Source organism: Equus asinus, chromosome 28, assembly GCF_041296235.1.
Source record: "Equus asinus isolate D_3611 breed Donkey chromosome 28, EquAss-T2T_v2, whole genome shotgun sequence".
NCBI classification, from domain to species: Eukaryota; Metazoa; Chordata; class Mammalia; order Perissodactyla; family Equidae; genus Equus; species Equus asinus.
In genome coordinates this window covers 36,971,547-36,984,409 of record NC_091817.1, presented here as the reverse complement: position 1 = coordinate 36,984,409, position 12,863 = coordinate 36,971,547, and the positions used below count along the sequence as shown (strand labels likewise).

Sequence of the window (12,863 nt, the reverse complement as noted above, 5' to 3'; positions counted from 1 at the left end):
CATGTAAGTGAAAAGATGACTCATGAAATAGGAGAGAATATTTTCAAATCATATATCTAACAAAAGTCTTGTATCTAGAATAAATAAAGAACTGTTACAATTCAGCAAGTAAACGCAAATAACCCAATTAAAACACAGGCAAAGGATTTAAATAGATATTTCTCCAAAGAAGATAAACAAAAGGCCAACAAGCACATGAAAAGATGCTCAACTTCATTAGTTACTACATAAATGCAAATCAAAACCACAACGAGAAACCAGTTCGCACCCACTAGGATGAATACAATAAAAAAAGACAAACAATAACAAATGTTGGCAAGGATGTACAGAAACTGGAACCCTCTTACATTCCTGGTGGCATTATTAAATGGTGCAGCCATTTTAGAAAACAGTCTGGCAGTTCCTCAAAAGGTTAAACACAGAGTCACCATATGATGCAGCAACTCCACTCCTTCATCTATATGCAAGAGAACTGAAAACATACGTCCACACAAAAACTTGTACATGACTACTCATAGTAGCATTATTCATAACAGCCAAAAAAGTAGAAACAACCTAAATGTCCATCAACTGATCGATGCAAAACAAAATGTATATCCACACAATGGAATATTATTCAGCCATAAAAAGTAGTACTGATACATGCTACAACATGGATGAACCTTGAAAACATTATGCTAAGTCAAAAGTCCAGCCACAAAAAACAAGTATGTATGATCCATTTAGACGGATTGTCAGAACAGGTAAATCTATAAAAAGAGAAAGTATGGGGCCAGCCCCGGGGCCAAGTGGTTAAGTTCGCACGCTCTGCTTTGGTGGCCCAGGGTTTCACCAGTTCAAATCCTGGGTGCGGACATGGCACTGCTCATCAAGCCACGCTGAGACGGCATCCCACATGCCACAACTAGAAGGACCCACAACTAAAAATACACAACTATGTACCAGGGGGCTTTGGGGAGAAGAAGGAAAAATAAAAAATGACAGGGGCCAGCCTGGTAGCGCAGTGGTTAAGTTTGCATGTTCTGCTTCAGCGGCCCAGGGTTCGCTGGTTCAGATCCCAGGTGCCGACATGGCACTGCTTGGCAAGCCATGCTGTGGCAGGCGTCCCACATATAAAGTAGAGGAAGATGGGCATGGATGTTAGCTCAGGGCCAGTCTTCCTCAGCAAAAAGAGGATGATTGGCAGCAGATGTTAGCTCAGGGCTAATTGTCCTCCAAAAAAAAAAAAAAGACAGAAAAAACAGAAAGTAGATTCAAGGTTGCCAGGTGTTGTGGGAGTGGGGAATGGGGAATGACTGCTAACAGATATAGGATCTCATTTTATGGTGATGAAAACCTTCTAAAACTAGATAGTGATGATGCTTGCACAACTCTCTGAATATACTAAAAAGCACTGAATTGGATACTTCTAGAGGGTGAATTTTATGGTATGTGAGTTGTATCTCAATAAAGTTATTTTTTTGTTTTAATCTCACTATTCTCTCCAAACCTGCCATTGCATTTATATTCCCCATCCTGGTTAACCTCATTACCTATTACAAAGTTGGTTAAATTATGTAAAAATGGGACTTCATTAAAGTTTATCATACTTAATTGTCTAACAGTCTCTTTGAAAGTTTACACGAAACAGATATTAAATCAATTGATGTATAATTTTTTTAGTCTCTTTTTGCTTGGCCAAATTTCTTTATAGTTTATTACACAGAAAACTCCTAAATCTATCTACTACCACTCTCAAAAGGGAATATTCAATTTTGTTTGGGGTAAGTTATGTGTATATGAAATAACATGCTGTTTTATCATTAATTTTAGAGGGTTTGCTAGACACAGAGCGCCTCAAGTCTCTGATATTCTGAAAGTGATAAAAAACAGAATTGGGACGTTCTAATAAGTATTTGGAATGTCTAATAGTTCTAATTAAAAAGTAGTTTTACAGGGGCTGGCCCCGTGGCCGAGTGATTAAGTTCGCGCGCTCTGCTGCAGGCGGCTCAGTGTTTCGTTAGTTCGAATCCTGGGCGCGGACATGGCACTGCTCATCAGACCACGCTGAGGCAGCGTCCCACATGCCACAACTAGAAGAACCCACAACGAAGAATACACAACTATGTACCGGGGGGCTTTGGGGAGAAAAAGGAAAAAATAAAATCTTAAAAAAAAAAAAAAAAAAAAAGTAGTTTTACAATCTCAAAATCCAAGATTCTAAGTGGAAAATTAGGGATAATTTTAATTTCCTTAAATGTTTATACTTTCAAATGTTCTATAAAGAAAATGGATTGCTTTTATAATTAAAAAAAAAAGTTTCTAGAGCCAGCCCTAATGGTCTAGTGGTTAAAGTTCAGCACTCTCACCACTTCAGCAGCCTGGGTTCATTTCCCAGTCTCGGAACCACACCGCCCATCTGTCGGTTGCCATGATGTGGTGGTGGCTCACATAGAAGAACTAGGACTTACAATTAAGATATACAACCATGCATGGTGGGGTTGGGGAGGGGAAAAAAAGAGGAAGATTGGCAACAGATGTCAGCTCAGGGTGAATCTTTCCCTACAAAAGAAAAAAAAAGTTTCTAAAAAAAAGAACCAAGGGTAACCCTGTAGCAATGAGTATCTCTATTGCCCAAAGTATAATCTCTAAATATAATTTTTCATTAAAATGAACCAGGAGTCCTTAGAAAAGTGGTTTATTCCTAGTCTGAGTCAGATAATGAAAAGATGATCTTAGGACATCTTGTTGTCCAAGAACTTAATGGAAAATCCAGAATGCTATTGAAGACTACTGGGGTCATGTTGGAAGGACGCAGAGCCAACTTGAAAGAGCTCACAGTAGTTGAGAAGGGACAAATTGAGCATCAAAAAGAATAATGGCTATAATGAGTTGAAACAAGTATATTCAAGCCCATGAGATCATGATGATACTCAAAACAAACAAAGAATAAAAAATGAAGTCAGACAGACTGTGAATATAAATTGAAAGTCAAAATAATAAAGCTTCTAGAAAATAATAAAGGAAAAGACTGTTAAATTGGACTATATTAAAATGAGGTACTGGGGGCTGGCCCGGTGGCACAGCAGTTAAGTTCGCATGTTTTGCTTCGGCGGCCCGGGGTTCACCGGTTCGGATCCCGGGTGCGGACATAGCACCGCTTGGCAAGCCATGCTGTGGTAGGCGTCCCACATATAAACTAGAGGAAGATGGGCATGGATGTTAGCTCAGGGCCAGTCTTCCTCAGCAAAAAGAGGAGGATTGGCAGCAAATGTTAGCTCAGGGCTAATCTTCCTCAAAAAATAAAAAATAAAAAATAAATACTTCTTTTAAACAAAAGACACCATTAAGGTTCTAGTTCTGAGTAAGATGGAGAAAGCACACTCTATCTTGTCTCTCCCACTGAATGTACCTATAAAACCTGGACAGAATACATGGAGCAGCTAAATGAGGCCCCTGAAAAGTAAACAGTAGCAGGCAGATTAGGGAAGAAAAACAGAATTAAAAATACCACCTAACAGTAGTGAGTTCACCATTTTTTCCTCCTCTGACATCCCCCAGCCAGGACTCGAAAAAGCTCCAGACCTAGAAGTGGGCACTGGTGTGGACTTGTAGGAGAAGCCCTCAAGTTCGGTCGTGAAGAGTGGGAAAGGGGTCCCCTCATGCCCAGAGAGCAGGAGAAATTCCTCACTTTTCCTTTTTTTTCCATTTTCTTTATTTTCTCCAGCACCAGGCCCCAGGAGTAGCTGCAAGGGTGAGGGACACAGGCACCTAAAACTCTGAGGGGGATGAACTTCCCTCTCTGACTGGAAGATATGCAGTCCCAAGAGACAGGGGGTGAAAACCTGTTGTATTTTCCGTCTCCTCCTGTGCTGGGCCCTGGAGTTGGGTGCAGTTGTGGGAAGTGCCCAACAGGATGGGTTAAATAAAGGCCCAAGACTTATTGAAGAGGAAGGAGTGCTGGAAAACAATCCCATAAAGTTGTCTCTGAACTCCTGGGCTCACCCTTGAGTCATACAATGATCTTAAACAGCATGCCAAAAGCTCCGAAGATGGAAAGGGGGTAGAACCAGAGAGAGAGAAGAAAAAGTGCTATGCTGAGAAGTTATTTGAAGAAATAATAGGCAAAAACTTCCCAAATGAAAGACATAAACTTAGAGATTCAAGAAGTTCAGTGAACCTCAAACAGGATAAATCAAAGAAAATTAAGCCCAGACAATTCATAATCAAACTGCTGAAAACTAAAGACAAAGAAAAAATCTTGAAAGAAGTCAGAGAAAATTGAAGCACCATTTATACCAGATACACTGAGGGGTAAAAATGAAATATTTACTTACATTAAAACAATAAAAAAGGATACCTCAAAACAAATTTCAAACTTGCAATAGTCCCCCCCACACCACACAAAAAACTTCTGCTATTTGAAGTACTTTAGTAGAAAAATTTCAGAAGCAGTTGTGGCTAAGCAATTCCACCATCTGGTTTCATGGTCCCAAATAAGTCTTCTTATATCTTTAGGCCTTAGTTTCCCAAGTTTAAGACCAAGAAGTGGGACTAGATGATCCCTAGTCCTTCCCAGTGCTTACATTTTACGGATTCCTCATATTCCTCTATTTCTCCAACAACCAAATGGTGGAGTATCCTAGACGTTAAAAGGATGAGATTTAGAAGTAGACAGATTTATCTGTTTCTTAGCTCTCTATTTGACTTCGGCAACTTACAACCTCTCTGAAATAATAACACCTACCTTTAGCGTTATAAAGATCACATGAGAAATCTATGTAGAGTGCTCAGCGCTTTCGTAAGTACTCAACATACAGTAAGGGTGTAAAATAAATACTAGTTATTATAGTGAAAGTTCAAGTTCTGCCCTAAGCCTCCTTCTTTTCCTATATTTAAGTATTCTCTTTCAAGATATCTTAACAACTTCCATGGCTTTAACATTCTCATGTGTCTGACTCCCAGATCTGTACTTCCTAAACTCTAGTTCCACATTTCCAACTATCTGCCAGACATCTCCACTGGATACTTACCACCTCTTAAAATTAAACATGCCTGCAACCACGTCATCACCATTCCTACAAACTGCCTCCTTCTTACAACTCAAATCCTGTCATTCTCCCAAAGTCACTGAGGCTCAAAATCTCAGAGTCGGCTCCAACTCTTAGGTTTTCTTCTTCACGTTCCTTTTTCAATCAACCATTAATTCTTACTGATTATTCCTTCAAAAGTCTCTCCTATGGGGACCAGCCCAGTGGTGTAGTGGTTAAGTTCAGCAGGCTCTGCTTTGGCAGCCCAGGTTCATGGGTTCAGACCCCAGGTCCTATACCACTCGTATAGCCATGCTGTGGCAGTGTTCCACATACAAAATACAGGAAGATGGGCACAGATGTTAGCTCAGGGCCAATCTTCTTCACAAAAAAAAAAGTCTTGCATATGAATGATTGCTTCCCATTCCCTAGTTTAGACTCCTTTTAACTCACACCTGAATTATTATCCACACTGGTGCCAGATTCATCTTTCTCTGGCTCACTTGGATCCCATCACTTCCTGCTGCCATCTGGCAAATGAAGGCTAAACTCTTCATATTGCACTCAAGGCCCAGAACAATCTGAACTCTATATGTGATTCACAGAACATGCATTGAAATTTCTAATATCCCACTTCTGTCCTCCTTTTCCTTTCTGCTTATTGGAATTCTGTCAATTTTTAAAGAACCAAGTCAAATACTACTTCTTCAGAGAGACTTCCCTGATTCTAGAGATCTCCCTGATTTTCCAGAGAAGAACAGCGACAGGGAACTTCCCTATCAGCTATCAAAATATATCATATAGATATATTAATTAAAATAGTCCTACATTAGCACAAGACAAATAGATCCATGTAACAGGATAGGGTCCAAAAATAGACCCCTGCCTGTATAGGAACTTAATAATAATCAAGGTGATGCTTCAAATCAGTAGCGAAAGGATGAGCTATTCCATAAATGTTGCTGGGACAACTGGCTATCCAGCCATGGAGAAAAAAGTAAAGTTAGATTCCTACTTCATATTTTAAAAATATAAAAGCACTAGAAGAAAACACAGGATCTGTTTATGACCTAGGATAGGGAAGGAATGTAAATGCATCAAAGGAAAAGACTGACTAAATCTAATTAAATAAAACTTCTGCACAACAAACGAAATTAGAAGACAAGTTACAGGCTGGAAAAAAATTTTGTCATAAATATAGTATCCAAAGGATGTATATATTCAGAATATATTCAGAAGCCCTTTAGATCAATACAAAAAAATATAAACAAAAATTTGCATAGAAATATCAATGGGTAATTCAAAGGAGAAGAAATCTAAAGAGCCAATGAAAATATGAAACAATATTCAACCACACTAGTAATCAGGGAAACAAAAATTAAAACACTGTGGCCATCATTTTATCCATCAGATTAGGAAAAATTTTAAATGCCAGTACTATTAAAAGATGATACTGTGGGCAAGAGGGTACTCTGATATACTGATGGGATATACATTTGTTCTGCAGTAGTAATATTTTAAATGCAAATACTTTAAATGTGAATATCCGATGACCCAATAATTTCATAATTTCATATTTAGAGATCTACTCTGAAGAAACACAGGTGCATAAAGATGCAATTTTACTACAATGTTGTTTGTAATAATCAAAAACTGGAAATAATGTAAATTTCCATCACTAGGAAATAGTTTCATAAATTACAATATATACATGATATTCACTACTATGCAACTTAAAGAAATACATATAGAAGACAGTTGAGGAAACAACTCCAAAATATACTGTTAGGTGAAAAAAGCATGAAGACCAATACCAAATAACATCATTTATGTAAACAAAATGTATTTCTACAAATACACATTACATAGAAATAAGAGCTTGAAAATTCTGAACAGGTATATAGCAAATTGATAATACAGTCATGCATCACTTAAGGACAGGGATATGTTCTGAGAAGTATGCCCTTAGGTGATTTTGTCATTGTACGAATGTCAGTGTACCGAAGGAGAACAAAATTTGCCACCTCAAAATGTCTCTTTAACATCAGGATTATTTTAGGCTGATTACTTTTAAGAAACAAAAGACCCAAAGGTTTTCTTATTATGTCCCCCTTAACTGCCTAAAAGAATTCAGATTAAAAAAAACCTGTTTGTTGGGCTCCTTTCTGTGTTTTTCTATTCTGTGTGGCCAAAAACAAACACTGGTTTGCTCCTTTTCACCTCTCTGTGAGTTGCCTTCCCTCCCTTTGAAGTCCCTGACTCTCCCCAGCCCCAACATCATCTTTTGTCTTTAGCTGAAGATAGTATTTAAGGTGAGTGCTTTGGCCATTTTGGTGAGTTATTCTTTTTTCCTGGGTTTCTCTCATGTATGCTCATTAAACTTTTGTTTGTTTTTCTCCTCATCTGTCTCATGTCAATTCAATTCTTAGACCAGCCAGCAGAGCCTAGAAGGGGAGAGGAAAATTTCTTCCTCCCCTACAGTACTTACACAAACCTAGATGGTATAGCCTGCTACACACCTAGACTATACGGTATTAATCTTACGGGACCACCACCATATATACAGTTTGTTGTTGAGTGAAACGTCGTTATGCAGCACATGACTGTAGTGGTTATCTATTAAGCAGTGAATGGGCTCAGGAACTGACTATAAGAAATTAAAACACTACAGATAATGAGACTATATTCACAGTTTACTTGTGTAATTAAAAATAAAATTTTTAAAAAGAAAAAAATGTATGGATGCAATAATTACAAATGTGCAACATGCATATAAAATAAGACTAAGAAAATGCCCAATCATAAAAGCAATTGTATGAGGGTGGTGGAATGTTTTTTAATATATTACTCCTATAGTTTAACAATGAAGCTTAAAATATGCAAATTAACATGAGATAGTATTTTTTGCAATTTGGGGCAAAGATTAATTGTAACAATAATACCTAATGTTGGCAAAGGTGTAAGGAAATGAGTACTCCCAAATTCTACTGATTAAAATGTACATTGGTATCACCCACCTGTGCAATTTAGGAATATTTAGTCAAAATTTTTAAAGTATATAGTAGTCCCCCATCCACAGTTGCACTTTCTGTACTTTCAGTTACCCAAAGTCAATCGTAGTCCAAAAATATTAAATAGAAAACTCCAGAAATAAACAATTCATAAGTTTTAAATTGTGCATGTACTGAGTAGCGTGATGAAATCTTGCACCATCCCACCTCATCCCACTGGGACGTGAATCATCCCTTTGTCCAGTGTATCCACGCTGTACATGCTACCGGCCTGTTAGTGACTTAGTAGCCATTTCAGTTATCAGAGTAACTGTCATGGTATGGCAGGGCTTTTGTTTAAGGTATCCTTATTTTACTTAATGACCCCAAAAGGCAAGAGTAGTGATGCTGGCAATTGGAATATGCCCAAGAGAATGCTCCCTTTAAGCGAAAAGGTGAAAGTTCTCGACTTAATAAGGAAAGAAAAACATCGTGTGCTGAGTGTGCTAAGGTCTACGGTAAGAATGAATTTTTTATCCATGAAACTGTGAAGAAGGAAAAAGAAATTCATGCTAGTTTTGCTGTCACACCTCAAATAAGTATGTACATATAAGAAAAAACATAGTATATATACGGTTTGGTACTACCTGTGGTTTCAGGTATCGACTGGGGATCTTGGAAGGTGTCACCCACGGATAAGGACAGACTACTGTATGTAGTGACTCAAAAATTCTACTTGTAGGAATCACGTCCTCCTTCTTCCATCCTAGGGGTCAGCCACTCTCCTGACTTTTATAATGATCATTTCCTCGCTTTCTCTCTATTTTTGCCACTTACATATGCATCCTGTATTAGTTATAGCAGGTTAAACTACTATAACAAAAAGAATATAATGGCTCAAACACAATAGAAATTTAACTCTGTTAGGGTGGTGATTGTGAGTTGCCAGGGGGCCACTCTATCAAGAAACTCAGGCTGATGGCGGCTCTGCCATTTTCAACGTGACTTCAAATATTGCTCTGATGATTGCCATTCTAGCCCATGGAAGAGGAAAAGAGCACTAAGAAGCATGTGTGGGAGGTTTTAGGAACCAGGTGTGGAAGTGGCCCACAACAATTCCACTCCACACCACTGAAGAAAACTCTGTCACACATGCACACCAACTGTGAGAAAGGCTGGGAAATGAGGTGCAGCTGAGCTGTCTGTGCCCAACTACCATTCTATCATTATGGAAGAAGGAAAGAACAGATTTTGGTGGGCAGAGAGTAATATTGCCACATATCTCTAAACAATATGGCTGAGTTTTGCCCACTTTTCAACTTTAAATGAATGGAAACATACCATGTGATTCTTTTGTATCTGGCTTTTTTTGGTGGTGTTTATGCTCTTTGGGCAAAACTGTCCTGAACAGTGTGTTCAGAGAATATCACAGAAAGAAATGCTCAGGCTGGGAGTTGTGCTACCTGAGCTATACAGCCCCAGAACTACAACTTCACCAGCAAATCACACCTTCTAGACTTTGCTTCCTCATACACAAATAAGGAGTTGATTAATGTGTTCTCTTAATCTCCACAATGGATCACGCTACCCATTCATCTTTAGTTGAACATATTCTCTCCACAGCTTTTATATCATGAATTTGCACTCAGCCAGGCATCTCACTCACTCTTCCCCCAGCACCTCCTCTCCAGAGAGTGATAACTAGTATTTGCATAATGGCTGCTTGGAGTACCAGCTATCTTTTATATCCTGCAAACACAGCAACATTAACTGGTTTGAACTTATGCCCTTATGACCCTGGCCTCATTAACACTATATTCCAACTAAGTTAACTCACCAAAAACTCTACACATGAAACATTTAAAGCTGATTACTAAGCTATTTGCTTCAAAGAGAATACCTCAAAAATATCTTTTCTTCTGTTAACAGTGGTTGTCTCTGGATTTAGGAACGGGGTGGTTGGAGGAGCAAGGTGAGAGGGAAGCAGACTTTTTGTGATGGCTATCAGACACGTCCACAAATTCTTTGATACACCTCTCTTCAAAAAGTGGGGCTTAATTCCCCTCTCTGTAATGTGGACTGTATTTAGTAGCCTACTTCTAATAAACAGAAAGGGGTGAAAATGATGGTAACTTATGAGGCTAGGTCATAAAAAACACTGAGGCCTCAAGTGTGTGTGTTTCATCACTGGGAGAAGCTAAGCTGCCATGTCGTGAAGACACTTAGCCCTGTAGAGAGGTCTACATAGCAAGTAACTGAAAGCTCCTGCCAAAGCTGGTGAGGAACTGAGACCTGCTACCAAAAGCTAGATGTGTGAGCCATGTTAGAAGTGAATCTTCCAGCCCCACTCAAGCCTTGGGATGACTACAGCTTCAAGTAACAGAGTGACTACAATCTCATGAGACCCAAGCCAGAACCATCCAGCTAAAGTATTCCTGGATTTCTGACCCACAGAAACTGTATGAGATAATATTTACTATCTTTTTTTTTTTTTTTTTTAAAGGTTGGCACCTGAGCTAACAACTGTTGCCAATTTTCTTTTTTCTGCTTTTTTTCCCCAAATCCCCCAAGTACATAGTTGTATATTTTGGCTGTGGGTCCTTCTAGTTGTGGCATGTGGGACACCACCCCAACGTGGCCTAATGAGCAGTGCCATGTCTGTGCCCAGGATCCGAACCGGCGAAACCCTGGGCCACTGAAGCAGAGTGCGAGAACTTAACCACTCGACCACGGGGCCAACAGTAAATATAAAGATATTTACTATCTTGTTAAGTCACCAAGTTTTGAGGCAATTTGTTACATAGCCAAGAGATAACTAATAGACTTATCAATATATATTTTTTTTATCTTTTGTTTTTGGTGCCATATATATTTTTTTTCCGAAAATAATTATTTTCAAAAATAATTAGCTGTAAAAACTTCTTTCCCAAACATAATTTTCTCACTCAAATTAAACCAGCTTCTCTAAATTAATAGAGCTTACTTTTGGAAATGTTCTCTGGAAAGATTCCCCCCAAAATACAATAAGTACTACAAATCGGTACTCTTTAGACTCTACTGGAAACATCCTCTTACAGGTATATTAAGATCCTGGGCATGCTACAATTTATCAGGTGGTGGTAGAAAATTAATGTAATCAGTGCCAAAAATTGCAATATAACTGAATGCAAACGCAATCTCAATGGTTAAAAATGAGGTCACTAGCACTTTAATGCTCAACTTTCATCCCAGAATGAAAATATATAATGAAGAACTCATGTTCAACCACAATCAGATAAGGAGCATGTTACTGTTCCAAGTTGCTGAATTTTTTTTTTTTTACACCAAGTTTTATAGTAATAGAAGGGTGTGTTCTTTAAATTAATCTTAAAAGACTTTCCTCAGTTTTAATCAAGCAATTATTCTCCCTCCATAAACCAGCAAAGGAGAGAAATTAATGGAAATAAAATGAAATTAAACTTTTAAGGAACAACATGTCATAAAATATTGTTATGACGAAAAATTATAAATAAAATCTCTTGTGAAGTACAATTAATAAAACTGGCTTGTGATATTATGTCACAAGAATTCTATCAAGAAGTATACAGAAATTAAATCAACAATTTGAGAAATGAGAGCAGGGAATCTTAGTAAATGGTTATGCCTACATACACTAATAATTTAGTTATTAGTTCAATTGTTTGAGAAGTGGGTCATATTAATTCAAAACTGTTAGTTGTTAAATGGCACTTACTAGTTGTATGACCTTGGACAAGTTACTTAACTTCTCTGTCTCAGTTTTCTCATCTGTAAAACGAGATAATAGTTCCTATAGCATAAGGTGGTTGTAATGAGTAAATTGGGTAATTCATAAGCATAAAAGCACATGGTAAGCATTCAATAAATGGTACTCAGTAGTAGTGTTAGTAGACTATGTATATTTAGAAAATAATATTCAGAAAATATGATTTTAATAAATCTAAGTTTATTATTATAAAATCAATCCTTATTACTGAAGTGATCACATAAAAACTAGTTGATAGGGGAAAAATGCATCAAAAGAGAACAGAAAGTAAAAAATACTAGATTTCAAGCCCACTAAATTCAACAATATATACATTTGACACATGTATTCATCAAATGTTAAGTCGTATATGATAATGACCATCTACTTCTCAATATTCTTGAACTATCCAAAAGTTCATGGGCTTCACAAGGAACTTGAAAATATAACTGACACTAAAGCACTGATCTGATCAAGATTCTGGCAAAGGCATAAAACAATTCTAGTAAATTAGCAAAATACCAGAAAACAAAGAGCAAAAAATAAAAAGGGAAGATATATTTGGCTAATAATTCTAAGTCTTCCCTTAACCACGCCCCTCTCTCGTTTTTCAACTACACTAGTTAACTGGCTTAAAAACAGCTTTTGATAAAATACTTCTTAAAGTTGAAGAGAGAATGAGGCACGAATGACCAATTTAAAAGTAGGCAGCATATCTACAAAGCCACTGACAAACTCTTACCACCATAGAAGCGCAGCATACAGCCGAGGTCAGGATTCGTCGCCTCCTCCTGTATGCGCGCAGGATCGTCAAATCCCAGCCTGGACAAGTAATCATAAACCATCTGAAGAGGTCGTTCAGTGGGCTCCAGTCTCCTGCTTACACAATTCAAAAGAAAAATATTAGTAAGTAATAAAAATGACATTTCATTTTTTTAATCTTTTAACATCCTCTAGATTTTTACTTCTATGTCAAGATTTTCTTTAATATCATATAATACAACTAATCTAAACAAGTGGTGCTCAAAGATTTTGGTCTTAGGATCCCTCCAGAGTCTTTGAGAAACTCAAAGAGCTGTTGCTTACTATTGCTGTCTAGTG

At 37.7% G+C, this 12,863-nt stretch overlaps 1 protein-coding gene across 2 annotated transcripts in view; it reads right to left on the bottom strand.

Moving 5' to 3' along the window:
- Window positions 1-12,863, bottom strand: part of PHLPP2 (PH domain and leucine rich repeat protein phosphatase 2) — a 71,227-nt gene that overhangs the window by 42,408 nt on the left and 15,956 nt on the right. Inside the window, exons 3-4 of one of the 2 annotated variants that reach the window (XM_070500717.1) lie at window positions 12,505-12,638; window positions 11,733-11,785 (exon numbers count right to left, since the gene is read on the bottom strand). Coding sequence is in view for 1 of the 2 variants with exons in the window: in XM_044760852.2 (XP_044616787.1) it covers window positions 12,505-12,638 (134 nt within the window). In the remaining variant the exon portion in view is untranslated. The remainder of the gene's footprint in view (window positions 1-11,732; window positions 11,786-12,504; window positions 12,639-12,863) is intronic. The other variant, XM_044760852.2, reaches the window with a different exon arrangement.